The sequence below is a fragment of the Kogia breviceps genome, chromosome 5 (genome assembly GCF_026419965.1).
Source record: "Kogia breviceps isolate mKogBre1 chromosome 5, mKogBre1 haplotype 1, whole genome shotgun sequence".
NCBI classification, from domain to species: Eukaryota; Metazoa; Chordata; class Mammalia; order Artiodactyla; family Physeteridae; genus Kogia; species Kogia breviceps.
The window spans coordinates 110,349,410-110,364,004 of record NC_081314.1 but is presented as its reverse complement, the minus strand read 5'-3'; the positions used below and the strand labels follow the sequence as shown (position 1 = coordinate 110,364,004).

At 38.7% G+C, this 14,595-nt stretch overlaps 1 protein-coding gene across 1 annotated transcript in view; it reads left to right on the top strand.

Annotated features, from left to right (window-relative positions):
• Window positions 1–3,530: 3,530 nt before the first annotated feature.
• The window catches only part of CHMP2B (charged multivesicular body protein 2B), a 29,863-nt gene continuing 18,798 nt past the window's right edge, over window positions 3,531–14,595 (top strand). The window contains exon 1 of the mRNA XM_059064773.2: window positions 3,531–4,203. Within this exon, the coding sequence (XP_058920756.1) occupies window positions 4,170–4,203 (34 nt within the window). The 5' untranslated portion in view covers window positions 3,531–4,169. The remainder of the gene's footprint in view (window positions 4,204–14,595) is intronic.

Genomic DNA, 14,595 nt, shown 5'->3' with positions numbered 1-14,595 from the left:
CTGCCCCTAGGTTCTTCAGAACCTTTTTTTTTAGATTCCATATATCTGTGTTAGCATACGGTATTTGTTTTTCTCTTTCTGACTTACTTCTCTCTGTATGACAGTCTCAGGTCCATCCACCTCACTACAAATAACTCAATTTCGTTTCTTTTTATGGCTGAGTAGTATTCCATTGTATAATTGTGCCACATCTTCTTTATCCATTCATCTGTCAATGGACACACAGGTTGCTTCCATGTCCTGGCTATTGTAAATAGAGCTGCAATGAACATTGTGGTACATGATTCTTTTTGAATTATGGTTTTCTCAGGGTATATGCCCAGTAGTGGGATTGCTGGGTCGTATGGTAATTCTATTTTTAGTTTTTTGAGGAACCTCCATAGTGGCTGTATCAATTACATTCCCACCAACAGTGTAAGAGGGTTCCCTTTTCTTCACACCTTCTCCAGCAATAAAATGCTATATTTTTTTGGCTTACCATATCTTTAAAGGTGAAGCCAATAAGATTTGATGGTATTACCAGTAGGATATGGGACACCATACGCCAAGATATTCGGCCTGAGCTATATTTTATTCATAATAAAATTCCAAAATTTAAAGGAACCTTAGAAACCTTCTGATCAAACCTTTGATTCTTCAAAGGAATTCTTTCTACAATAACCTTCTCCTGCTTTAACACTTCTGTGACAAGGAACTCACTATCTCACATGGCACCCATCCTATTTTAGAGAAGCTCTGGTTTTAAAAGCTCTTTTTCTTATACTGAGCTAAAGCCTGTTCCTCTGTGATGGACAAGTGTGCTATTATGATTTATAAAAAAGAAATATATATTTGGTCTTCCTCCTTATTTCTCGCACAAAGCTTCTAAAACTCTTGGGAATTCATAGTGATGAGCAATAAATGTATGTTGACATTCATAACAAACACCTTTCAAACACACCTGAGTTTATGTTAATAAGGTGATTTTGGAAAGCCTCTAAGGATGGGGGCTGGTCATGAAGGTAAACAACCATGTGAATAAAGGGTTGGAACTTCCAGTCTCCTTCCTCCAACCTCTGGAGAGGGGAAAGGGGCTAGAGATTGAGTTCAGTCACCATGGGTCAATGATTTAATCAACCATGCCTATGTAAGAAAGGATCCATAAAAACCCAAAAGGTCTGGGTTTAGGGAGCTTCCAGGTTGGTGAACCAGAACACATCCACATGCCACTGTGCCTGGGTCCCAAACTCCATGGAGACAAAAGAACCTGCATTCAGGACCTGGCCCTATGTATCTCTTCATCTGGCTGTGGATTCCTTTAATATCCTTTGTAATAAACTGGTAGTCTAGTGAGTAAACTGGTTTCCTGAGTTCTGTGAGATAATCTAACAAATTAATTAAACCCACGGAGGGGGGTCATAGGAACCTGTGATTTATGGATGGTTGGTCAGAAGCACAGGTAACAACCTGGACTTGCGACTGGCACCTGAAGTGAGGATGATCTTCTGGGACTGTGGATCTGATGCTATATCTCTGAGTAGACGGTGTCGGAATTGAGTTGAGTCATAGGACACCTAGCTGGTGTTGGAGAATGGCTTCGCATGGGAAAAAAATCCCACATATCGGAATTTGTGTCAGAGAGTAACAAGTAAATGATAAAAGATGAAAAACCTGGTAGGAAGGTGGGTAAGAGAAAATGATGGAGGGACTGTATTTGTTTCTTCAAACAAAACATGGTACGTGTCATTAGGTATATAACAAATATATTTTTCACTGCCTGAGCAGTTTGGAAGAATATTATTGGGTCATAATGACCATAGGATATTAGTTCATTATTTCTTAATGAGGTTTAAAAAGAATAACATGAAAACATCTTCTCTATCCACTATGTTTATATATATGTCTTGTTGATTCAGTGAGTTTGTATGCGATGATGGTGGTTTTGAACAAATGAAAAATACCATTGTATCCTAATTTATGGCACCTTGGTATCCTAAGTCTCAGTTATATTTAAGTGTACATGCCCTTCAGTAAGCAGTGATCTACAAAATGTAAACCAGTATTTTGGCCAGCAACTAATCAGAATGGATGCCAGTTTGCTCATCAGCTGCATATCAGCCTGCTTCAAACCAGGGGAGAATTAAACTATTTGAATGCTGAGCTTAAATACTGCATATTTCGATTTTGTCTTTATTGCAATGAGGAAGCCCTGTCTTTAGCTCCTGCTGTGCACTTTTGGAGGGTCTTCCATATGGTTGCTAAGTACTTTGGCATTTTCCCAACTGTTACAATTGGGTCAGTGGGGGGGATTGTGTGGGAGTAATAAAACAAGGGTGACTGCAGCAGAGAGGAATACGATCACTAGACACATAACAGCTTATTGCCTCTCAGGCACTCAAGCACAGCTCCATGCTATTCATTACAACAGGCAGCCGGGGCAAACGGCCTTTCTGCTGTAGAGCTTATCCCAAGAAAGGCCAGGACTTGGGGGCAGAGGCTGTTTCCTGTTTATGGTTTGGTTTTTATTTATTTATTTTTTCTGTTTCCTTACTTCTTCACCTTCCCACAATATCTCAAATAACTTGAGAAGGAGTAAGATAATTATACCTTGCATACTACTATGATATTCTGAGAACGTTTTCATGAGCAGACTCTTAGCTACATTTTATAGCTAAATTTTAGCAGCAACAGCGGGATGATCAGTGGCCCTGAGGACTTTGATGTCTCAAAAGGGGGAAAAATGGGGAAGGAAAGTCTGACTACCCCAAACACTTAAAAATCCTTGAGACATGATTCTTAAAGCCAGAGGTGACTGATCATACTGATACTATTATTGAGGCGTCTTCCTATCATACATCACATTCTTGTAAAAAAGGTACTATGATTTTCATCCTGTGGAAGGCAGTGCTGCTTAAAGCACTAATAGATTGGGAGAAAAAAGTTCAAAGAAAAATTAAGATTCCAAATAGCAAAATAATATATTAAACAGAGATGTATAAACACAGAAAGAGAGACACACACACACTCACAAAATGAACGATGAACTCAAGGTCCTGATCCAAAGACAGTATTTCCCATATTTACGCTTATACACAGGATTCTTGAAATAATTCATTATGCTTTTCCTTTTACATAATATGGAGTTTTTTTCCACAGTGAATACCAATGTACAGGTATGTAGCATTCTAACAGGTTCACAGTGTAGCCATACATTTTTCTTGAGCAATTACAAGAAGAGATATTAAAGAAATAGAGTTGGAGACATTTAAACCGGTATACAACAAATGTGTATGGATTTTTTTCATGTTTCCAGCCAAGAACATTAAATAAAAAACGTTGCCTTAAGGAAGCTGCTCCCCATATTCCCTTCCTCCCCCCACCCCACTCCCAAGCCTAGAAACCAGATCCCCGGAGACCCACACCTGGTGGTCATTGCCTCGGGCTCAGGGCCGCAGTGAGCGCCTCGGGTCTGCCAGGGTGCTGCGTGGGTGGTGTTAGAGAGACAGCTGAGCGAGTCAGGGCCCAAAAGGGCGTGAACTCCCGAGACAAATAGCACCGGGGCTCGGACCCCAGCATTAACAACAGCCCCTGCACTTATGAATGCCTTGATACAGACAGCAAGGGGATGGTCGTAAGTCAACTGGTTCCAGGACGACCCACGCTTGTCCTAGGATTCTGGGGATCCCCCTACTCCCAGCTTCTCCGGGGCAAGAAGAGCGCTAAATTAGGCTCATCTCTGTCAGCATTCAGCACGGAACCCGTACCTAGAAGCCACCTGACACCGCCCGCAGTCTCCCACGCACTGCTGCCACCTCAAACCTCGCATGATTCGCCACACCGGGACTCTGCAAGCGGGAGAGCGGGCAGCAGCTGAAGTGAGGGCAGCGGCTGCAGCTTCAGGCGCCGCAGTACGCATGCGCGCGCGCATATCGCGCAGGCGCTGCCTGGAAGTGACTTCTCCAAAAAGTGTCTTAGTTCGCGGTCACCTGAGCTGAGGGTAACTCCGCCGCGGCAGGGTTCGTAGATACCCGACCTCCGCGGGTCCTGCCTGGAGACCCCGCCCTCTTCTCTTGCCCATCCGCTCCGCCATCCCGAGCCCTCCAAAGGCCTGTCCTTTCCCTCCGGTCCTTTCCCAGTCGCGGGCCGGACCGGGCCGAGCCGGGCTGCCCGGGCGCGGTCCCTCCCTGACCATGGCGTCCCTCTTCAAGAAGAAAACCGTGGATGGTAAGTTCCAGGCCGGGCCGAAAGGGCCCAGCTCTGTCTTTCCCCGGCGTATTTTGGGGGCTTCCGGCCGCGATTCTTGTTGCTGTTCCCGGGGGCGGGGCTGGATCAAGTGGCCCCACAGGTGACCCCTTGACCTACCTCGTGCGTCACTTTTCTGCTTCCCTATCTCTTCTGACTCGCCCCACCTCAACCTCACCTGGGCAGTCTGGCTTCCTCTCTCAGATAATAGTCCTTAACAGCCCCGCCCCCAGGTTTCTCCTTTAGCGGGATCCTGAGCATCCAAGGAGGCAGGATGCGGCTGGACTTTGAGTGTCATTAGACTTGGTGATTTGATAAATTTCTTATTGGTTTCCCCTGCTTGGTTTACTGCTCTTTCAGTTTGGAGCCGTACTACTTCTGGGCATCCAAACCGGAAACCTGTGTTGAGGTGGGGGAGGGGGTAATAGGCTACTGTTACAAAATGAACTTGGGTACGGGCCGGTCTTGCCCTAGGAACACCCCATCAATAGAGACGTGAAAAAAATGTTTCTTGACTGACACCGGTAGAAAAATTAAAGAAATCCAGGGGAAGTGCCTGGATTTAGTTTTCATAGTAGATTTTTCTCCCTTATGATTATCTTTTGCTATCTAAAGAGATATGGTATGCATTATGTGCATAGAAGTTTACATTTTAAGATACTTGCACTGCTTCAGACATTTAGCTCAATGTCATGTTAAGGGGAAAAAAGTGAATGTACAGGAATATACAAATCGGTATTTATAAGGAATGACTGTAGTATGTGTTTATATAACTGTTTAATTAGTCTTGATACTTTCATTGACTCCACTAGGAATCAAATTCATTCAAGCTATTTAAAAATCGTGTTTCACATTACATGTTGAATCTAGGTTGTTGCTGGTTCAGTCGAAGAATCACTTCTTTGTAAGGGTCTAACTCTGCCACAAAAGGAGCAGTGGTAGCTAGACAGTGATTGGTACAAACAGGGTGCTCAGTCTAGACCTAGGGTAACTCCTTCATTCCTTTGTAGTGACTTTTCCAATGCCAGCACAATTATTTTGTGGACAATGACAAAAACATCATCTTTACCCTGCCACCCTACCCTTTACTTCAACACATAAAGTCATTTTACCCCTAATTTATCACAGAGCATAATAATATTTTTGCTTATTCTGAGTGGGTGAACTTGACCTTTTATTAACTGAGAAATACCACTTACAATACCTGAAATAACTACCAAGTTGGGATAGTAAGTAATACAATTATATGAAATGAGTTTTATGTGTGTTTTACCTGAGAATCCTATTTAATCTTTAACATGGCACTTTAGTTTTTTAGTGTTTCAGTACCAGTAATATGATTTTCAGTCATTGTATAGTACTCCAGGGGAAAAAAAAGGTTCATTTTTTTTGTTTCAGTTTTATAGAGTGAGAATTTACTAAACAGAGGAAAAGGGTTGCATCTTTCTTACTGTAATGTTACAAATTAAATTTTTAAAATTAACATTAAAAGCCAAACACCCTAGCTTTAATTGCTTGATATCTGTCAAATCTTTACAAAGACATGAATACCAGTTCTATATTTTCAGTGCTGTGCTTCCTGGTGCTTTTGGCAATCTAGTGACTATTGTACTTGAAGTATAGAGCAGAAAAAAAAAAGTCAATGAGGATGTGCAGTGAGGGTGTTTTAACTGTATATTTATTTGAAGTTGGGTTAATTCATCCAAGAAATAATGTTTTTGCTAGATAGACTTATTTGCGAGAAAAAGATCCTAAGGACTTTTGGAAGGAACTATACTACTGTCTTAAAGATCTGTGTATGAAATTTCTGAATATAAATTTGGCCACTATGTACATTTACTATAACTACCAAACTGCATACTTGATGTTTTCTTAAATTATCATGTCAATTCAGACACTTAATGACATCTTAACTGTCGATCTGTACTTTCATTATTTTGATCTAGAAATTTACTGATGTTTTTATTCTTTGTTTTTTGCAAAAATAAGGTGTTTTATTTAAAAGGTGACAGCATTCTTCTTAGCAATAATGAGGCTATATATTATGAAATTAAATGTATTCTTATGCATTTCTCCCAGATCCTTAGACTCGTTGATTATTGATCACAAGATCTTTTACTGTATGCTGTCTTTTTGTCTATTTCAGCCGTAATGAAATTCTGATATAAAAGGAAAATATGTAACTGCTTATAGAGCTGGAGAATAATTGAATCTTTTTGTCTCTTTGGATTGGCTAGAAGAGTTGCATACTATATCATTAAAGAATACTGCACATGTAAATTAAGAAGGGAGACAACATTAGAGCACTTATTACTATTCAGTTATGTTTAATTCATTTTTGACATAAAGATGAACAAGTCTCTGCAGTGTATACTTTGTTATAAAAATTAATGAGAATTGTACCTCAATGCTAAAGAAGAGATTCTTTTGAATTTGAAATTACAGTTGAGTACTTTTACTGATTTATAAGATATACACATATATATAAGGCATATATATGGCAAGGTGTTTATCTACAGTGTTTTTTTGTTTTTCTTTTGTTTTTTTCCTAAGTGGACTAATGGTGACCTATTTATTGAAGCTAATTATGAACCTGTGAATCAGGATGCCATGAGGACTTGTCATGAATGCACAACTAAATATGCCTCTTAAAAAGTGAAGTTCTTTAGGCACTATATACTTTTTGTCTGTTATCCTCAACAAAGACAAATTTGAGGTATTACTCTAAGCCAGCACTGTTAGCATTTTGTATCAGTATCTTATTTAATTCTTACAAAACCTATAAGTACTATTATTATCCCCACTTTATAGATGAGGAAACTGAGAGGCAAAGGACTAAGTAACTTGCCCAAGATCACACAGCTACTAAATTAACTTGAGTATGGGCCAGTCTTGGGTACGGGCCTACAGCAGAGCCAGGACCTCATCTCTTTGGGTATTATCATTTTTATTTCTTCTTATTGGAGAGCCTGTGGCACAGTTTAATTTTGCTGTTCTTGCTAACTACATGGAATTCTCAGCTTTTGGTAGGTACCATGTACACCTACCTTTTGTCTGTGAGCCAGACTCTTTTCTCTCAGAATTAGTATTAGAACTTTAATTTCTAATGGTGGTAGAACTGGAAACAACCCTCCTTTTCCTGACTCTCCCTTAACCCAGCATTTTCTTAGGAAATATTTTCCAGTCTCTTTTTGCTCTTCATCGAAACCTCTCGAAGGAGTGGTGATGTCTCCTATCTTCACTTCTTTACTTCTCTGATGCCCCCCATGGTACAGCAGTTTGTTTTACATCTCATGTAATGAATGAGATCTTGCTAAGATCATCAATGACTTCTAGATCACCAAATCCAGTGGTCATTTTTTAGTGATCGTCTCTTGGGCTTATGTTTTGCATTTGATTTTGACAATACTCTCTTCCTTGAAATTTTCTTTCAGCTCACGTGACATAACACTGTCTTAATTTTCAGCAAATTTTTCTGACTACTCTTTTTCTTTTTCCTTTTATGTTTTTCTTTCTTTTTTCCTTTCTTCCTTCCTTCCTTCTTTCCTCCCTCCTTTCCTCCTTTCTTCCTTTTCTCTCCTCCTTTCTTCCTTTCTTATATGAACCTGCCCTTTAAATGTTAGCATTTTTCTTGGTTCCATCTTGAACTACCACTATTCTAATTGTACATTCTCTCCCTACATGATCTTATCTAAACTCTTATTATTTTAGATATAACCCAAGTGCTGATGGATCCCAATTGTGTATCTCTAGATATATTTTTCTGAGTTTCAGACCAATATATCCAATAGTTTGCTAAGTATCTCTGCCTTGATGTCCCAAATACCTCAAATTAAAACAGATCCCAAACAGAATTCATCACCATCTCCTTCAAGTCAGTTCCTTTACTGGGTTCTCCTCTTCTAGTGTTTGGCAGTTCTTGATTTTGCCCTCTACCTTCAGTTAATTACCAAGTCCTGTTCCTTTTGCCTCTTAAATGTTTGGCACATATGATCTTCCTTGCTCTTATTCAGATCCCATTTATCTTACACCTTACTACATCACTTTTCTGTGTTTTTTTCCTGTAACTTCATAGGCTTTAAATCATTCATCTATTGGGTTGGCCAAAAGGTTTGTTTGTTTTTTTCTGTAAGATGGCTCTAGAAGCACTTAGTTGTCTTTAACTGCATTCAAAACAATTTTGTTATATTGTATGTAATGGCTGTCATATCAGCGTGCATTTAAAAAAAAGACTTATCAAAATTGGTGAATTTTTGTGTAGCCATTTAAATATTGAAGATGGAAGAAGAAACAACATTTTCGGCATATTATGTTTTATTATTTCAAGAAAGGTAAAAATGCAACTGAAATGCAAAAAATGATTTGTGCAGCATATAGAGAAGATTCTGTGACTGATCGAACGTGTCAAAAGTTGTTTGCGAAGTTTCCTGCTGGAGATTTCTTGCTGGACGTTGCTCCACAGTCCGGTAGACCAGTTGAAGTTGATAGGGATCAAATCGAGACATTAATTGAGAACAATCAATGTTATACCACACGGGAGATAGCCAATATACTCAAAATATCCAAATCAAGCATTGAAAATCCATTGCCCTATCTTGGTTATGTGAATCACTTTGATATTTGGGTTCCACATAAGTTTAGTGAAAAAAAGCTTCTTGACCGTATTTCTGCATGTGATTGTCTACTGGAATGGAAGAGATCATGGGGCAAGCGAAATGAACCACCACCAACCACACCAAAGGTCAGTCTTCATCCAAAGAAGGTGATGTGTATATGGTGGGATTGGAAGGGAGTCCTCTGTTATGAGCTCTTTCCAGAAAACCAAACGATTAATTCCCACAAGTACTGCTCCCAATTAGACTTAGCTGAAAGCAGCACTTGACGAAAAGCGTCCAGAATTAGTCAACAGAAAATGCATAATCTTCTATCAATATAACACTAGACTGCATGTTACTTTGATGACCAGGCAAAAACTGTTACAGCCTGGCTGGGAAGTTCTGATTCATCTGCCATATTCACCAGACATTTCACCTTCGTATTTCCATTTATTTCGGTCTTTACAAAATTCTGTTACTGGAAAAAATTTCAATTCCCTAGATGACTGTAAAAGGCACCTGGAACAGTTATTTTCTCAAAAAAATACAAAGTTTTGGGAAGATGGAATTATGAAGTTGCCAAAAAATGGCAGATGGTAGTGGAACAAAATGGTGAATACGTTGTTCAATAAAGTTCTCGATGAAAATGAAAAACGTGTCTTTTATTTTTACTTAAAAACCAAAGGCACTTTTTGGCCAACTCAATACAAAGTTGCCTGTGTGATTGATATATATGAAATCCAAATCTTACTATGCTACTCCTCAGTATAAATCCATTTATTGAGTCTCTAGCACTAAAAGGATCAAGTGAGTGCTCTTTAAGAAGGTATGTATGGCCCTGCTTGATCTGGTCCTTGTCTTCCTTTCTAGCCATGTCATTTTACTCTCCAAGAACACTTCTCATATTCATCTGTATATTACCATACTCTTTCTCACTCTGACATATTTTAAATTATGATGACTTTATGCATAGAATTCTTTTTTTTTCTTCCTCTAGCTTACTTGAACTGTCTCAGGTTTTTTCTTTTTCTAGAAATTCTTCTTTGATGCCACCTCACATTATGTTAAATGCCTCACTCCTTGTGTTCCCCCCATCTCCTTCCCGATTTGCATTCACCAGAACCAAAGTAGATCCTCACACACTTCCAAAGTTGGATTATGCTTTTTCTAAGTTTTTCCTTCATTCCACATTTGCAAGGTTGCAGAGAGTCTTCAGCATAAATGAAAATAACCACAGCAGTATAGAATTTAGAGAGTAAATTCCAAAATAGTAGCATTTACTAACCAAAAGTTGTGTTCCCAGTATCCAGAGCTTATTATAGTCTACATCCATATTATTGCCACGCACCTCGAACCTTAGTACAAGTTTAGAGATAATTTGAGGAATGTTACTGACAGTAGAGGAACAAAGCTTCTTGGATTTTGCCTCGTTGGAGTGGTATCCATGTATGCTAGTTTTCCAGAGTTCAGAACCTGTGAAGTTTTGACTAACTTGGATAAATGTTTTAAGAGTCAGTTGTGTTGCCACATTTTTTATAGCTCAAGAAGGAATAAAATTTACCATCTATATAAATTAGATCCCCTTCCGAAACATTCTGCTTTCTTCCAGGTAAAATACAAAATTCTTATGATGCTACATACAGTAAGTACCCAGATCTTTCCTAGCGTGTTGTGTGTTCCCAGAATAATTATTATTCTGAATATTTAAAAACAAACTACTTTCTGTTTAGTCCCTAAATTCTTGGCACACCAAACAAAAATAATTGAATAAGGAATTCAGGAGCACCATTCTCTCTTCTGAGCATTTTTCTGAGCAAAAATTCTCCATACTTTATTTATTTATTTGTTTATTTTTAGGAATGTAGACTATTCTCTTTATTTTGAACAATTTCAAATCTACAGAAAAGTTGAAGTGACAGTATTCAATGAACACCCATTTTCGCATTGCCTAAATGCACCAATTATTAACACTATGCCACATTTGCTCTCTCTCTTCCTCCTCTATGTGTGTATGTCTTTATGTGTACTTACATACACACATGTGGGTTCTTGTTGAACTATTTAGGGTAAGTTATAGACATAATGAAACTATCTCTGAATAGTCCACCAAATATTTCCCCAGAATAGGATGTTCACCTGTATAACCACAGTGCCATTATGACTCTCAAAAAATTTAGTAGTATACAAATAACATTATTTAATATGGAATGAAATTCAAAATTTCCTCTATTGCCCCCCCCAATCCATTATTACTGTTTTTGTTGTTATTGTTTGTGTGTGTGGGAGAGTCGTTACCTGGGTGATGAAAAAAGATTTCCCTACTTATGTGGCATTTGAGGGAAAAACAGAATGTTGAGAAGAAATAGTCATGTGATGATCTGGTACACGAGCCTCCTAGGCATAGAGAACAGCAAGGCAGGAGGCCCGTTCAGAAGCCTAGGAACAGATATTTCTGTGGGAAAATATCTTTCCTCTGTATTTCTCCATCCCAAGCATAATAGAAAAGACTGGTATTTCTTTTCATGGTACCATTTTCTACCTTCAAGTCCAACCATTCTGTGAGACTGTTCTTTCAAAGGATCATTCCCTCATTCCCTTACTTATCTAAGCTGAAAACTGCCCTTTGACAGTTTTCTGAAGCTGTTATTGATGATGATGCCAAAGGCTGTGTCTTTGAGAACCACATGAGACCCAAAGATCTGCCAACAGCTGACATCTCAAAACCTTCCTTCAGCTCTTGAAAACACTGATATTTTAATAATAATGAACAAATTCATTTCAATGAACTCCTCAGGGCTTGAGTGACTTTTGAGACTTTACTGGTGGGGGAGAAAACATTCCTTATTGCTTCCTTTTATCCTACCTTAGGGCTAGACTCCTATTCTCTTCTTAGTGTTCCACCTCTTCCTCCCAAGTGAGTCCTGCTGAGTTTTTCAACTTCAACCTGGTTCTTAAGTGGATGTATGTATAGAGTAAAGCTGTTGGCATGATTCTCTACTGTCCTTTCTGTTTCCTATAGTTTATTTTTGTTTTTATTTTTTCTTTTTCGTGTGTTTAAAACTGGTTAATTACGCTGATACCTTTTCTCATATATCAGGTCCAAAGCCTGAGAAACAAGTTTGGTTTGCATATCAAATTCTGATTTCTCCTCACCCACTCTCTCATTGTCATTGTCCTTCTGCCTCTGAGTAAATTTGGTTTTTAGAGCCTGTACTTTTTGGTTACTGGCCTTTAGTATTTGTTTCTCACCCCTTAACCTTTAAGTTTGGAGCATTTTTGCAGTTTTTTTCTCCTCATCAACCTAAGAAAATGGTATAGCCCCAAATGGCCAGGACCCCCATCCCCTTTATTGTTCATTGGTGAGCTCCACCACAACTGCTTTAGCTGGACTCACACTCCCAGCTCTTCTGTTCATAGCCATGATCAGGGTTTATCTAATATCCATCATCCCCCTATTCCAGTGCCACAGTACCCACTATTTCCATTGATACTAGCTTGCAGAGCTTGCACATGAAATCTGAAGAGGAAGCTCACTTTTCTCTTGGATCTTGATCTCCAAAACCCAATTAAATGGAGATGGTAAAGCAGGATGTGGGAGCATTTTGTGCTCCTTTCTCAATCCATGTGATCATTAGATTCAGGATAATTGGTAGGCAATAAAGTTGTATAAATCAAATGACTTTTCTCTGAAGAAATACATTTAAAAGCAGAAAAAATATATTAGATTAAAAAGTCCATCATGACCTAATAGTAAAGCGGAAAACCCAGTACATGGTATGCGGGTGCTGTCTAAGAGACCAGCTTGAATCCAGCTGAGTGGTACAGTCGGTGAGTTGTGACTTAGTGCTCATGGAGCAGTAATCCTGAACTATCCTGAAAGCTTGAGACAGGCCCCCTCCCTTTTCTCAAAAGATAGGCACTTTAGAGGATATACTCACAAATTAATGAATGTCTGTGTTAGCAGTTGGTAACTACTTTTTGCTTTAATCCTCAGATGTGCAAATAGCATGTAAATGAGCAGGGTCTAGAAGGACTGCCATAATTCAACTTGGGGCTTGGCCTCAAATCCCAGTAGAGAATTCTAGTGAGCTAGACCACATGGGAGGCCCTTTGGGATTTTATTTTTTATTTTTTGGCTTTTTTCTTTCTTTTTTCTGTAAGCAGATAGGCCTTATTGGCTCAGAACCAAAGAGTACAGAATGAGCTTTTCTGTCTGTATCTTCTTAAGTCCAAAATTTACATCAGTGATCTTATCACTCTAATGTATACATGCATTCTTTTGTTCAGTAAAAAGAGCCTGAAAGGCTTGAGACAGGCTTTAGCGCCCGAGTGGAGCGGGCCTGAGTGGCTTTTTCTCAGTGTTGTGCTGGGTGTGGGTGAGGAGAGGGTGGTGGGTGGGGGAGTTCCCAGACCCTTTGGACCTCACCAAATGGTAACAGGGAGAGCACACCACGGGCACTCCCATGTATTTTCGCAGTGTGCAAGTTCCCTATAGCCACCTGTTATGAAACGCTTCACAACGCCCCACGAGGTAGAAGAAGTGCTGGCGTATGAGAGTTCAGGGAGTGCTCTTGACTAGAGGAGAAGACGGGATGGACAGGGAAGCACAGGATAGGCAGAGCCAAGCGCTCCATCTCTCCTAGGTCAGCAGTACTTGCACGTATTTCTGTCATGGTCATAACTCAGAATGAAAAAAGGGGAAAGCAAAAAATTATAAGAGAAACATCTGATTATTTCAGTATTACATTTTTCCATTGTAGAAAGGTATCTATTGTAGTTCAGATTTTACTATGATAATTTGTTATATTATCAGCCATCTTTCTTGATAACCAATAGATTTTATTATACATTTTTAAAGAAATGTGTTAAATTATGACTATAAGGCAAATCTTTTTACATTTTGATATATATGTTTGTGCTACCTTAGATTACTGTTAACTAATATATTGGTGTAGTTGTTGACATGAAGTAAAATGGGAATACGAATAGGTAAATAAAATAAAATATGTTCCTTGCTCTTAAAGAGCTGTAATCTTAGGAATAAATCAGACCTACTAAGAAATAAATATGACTGGAAATAAACTTGACCTTAAAAACATTAAAATTGTCTCCAAATCTTTCTCATGTTATTCCTTCTGAATTATTTAGAAGACCGACTGGGGGTTTAGTGGTTTAGTTTAGTGGTTTAGGGTTTAGTTTAATTTTTAAAGAAAATTAAAGAGTAATTTGTTTTATAAGATATACCTATCATCTCATATGAAAAAATATTTTACTGTCTTTTCCTACTTACCTTAATATGTTTTAAAGTGTTATGACAGTTTTAGTATAACATTAGATGCTCTTGGTTTATAGCCTAGAACTGTTTAAATATTAATAGGTCTATTAACAGTAGGCTGTGGAATATGCAGTAGTTAATTTTCTTTATTTTCCTTCTCTTATATACAGTGACAGTTATGGTACACATAGTTACATAAAATTAAGGCAAGTGAAGTGAAACTATTTTAATTATGTTTTGTTAGAATTTCATGTCATACTTCTTTTTCAGGAAAGATGGCTATATCTGTTCTTTACTCTGATTCTCTGACACCAACTGGGTGTCTTCAGCAGTTCAGTTCAATCCTAACACTAACTGTCTGGAGTTAGCACATACCCCACACCACAGGTTAAGGGCTCTGTCCACAAGACTGTCCTCACTTAAGAGGCCAGTCACAGTCCTAGATTACCACCAGTACTTCTGAATGAACAGCTATAAATTCTGGTGTCACAACTCCCTCTTCAG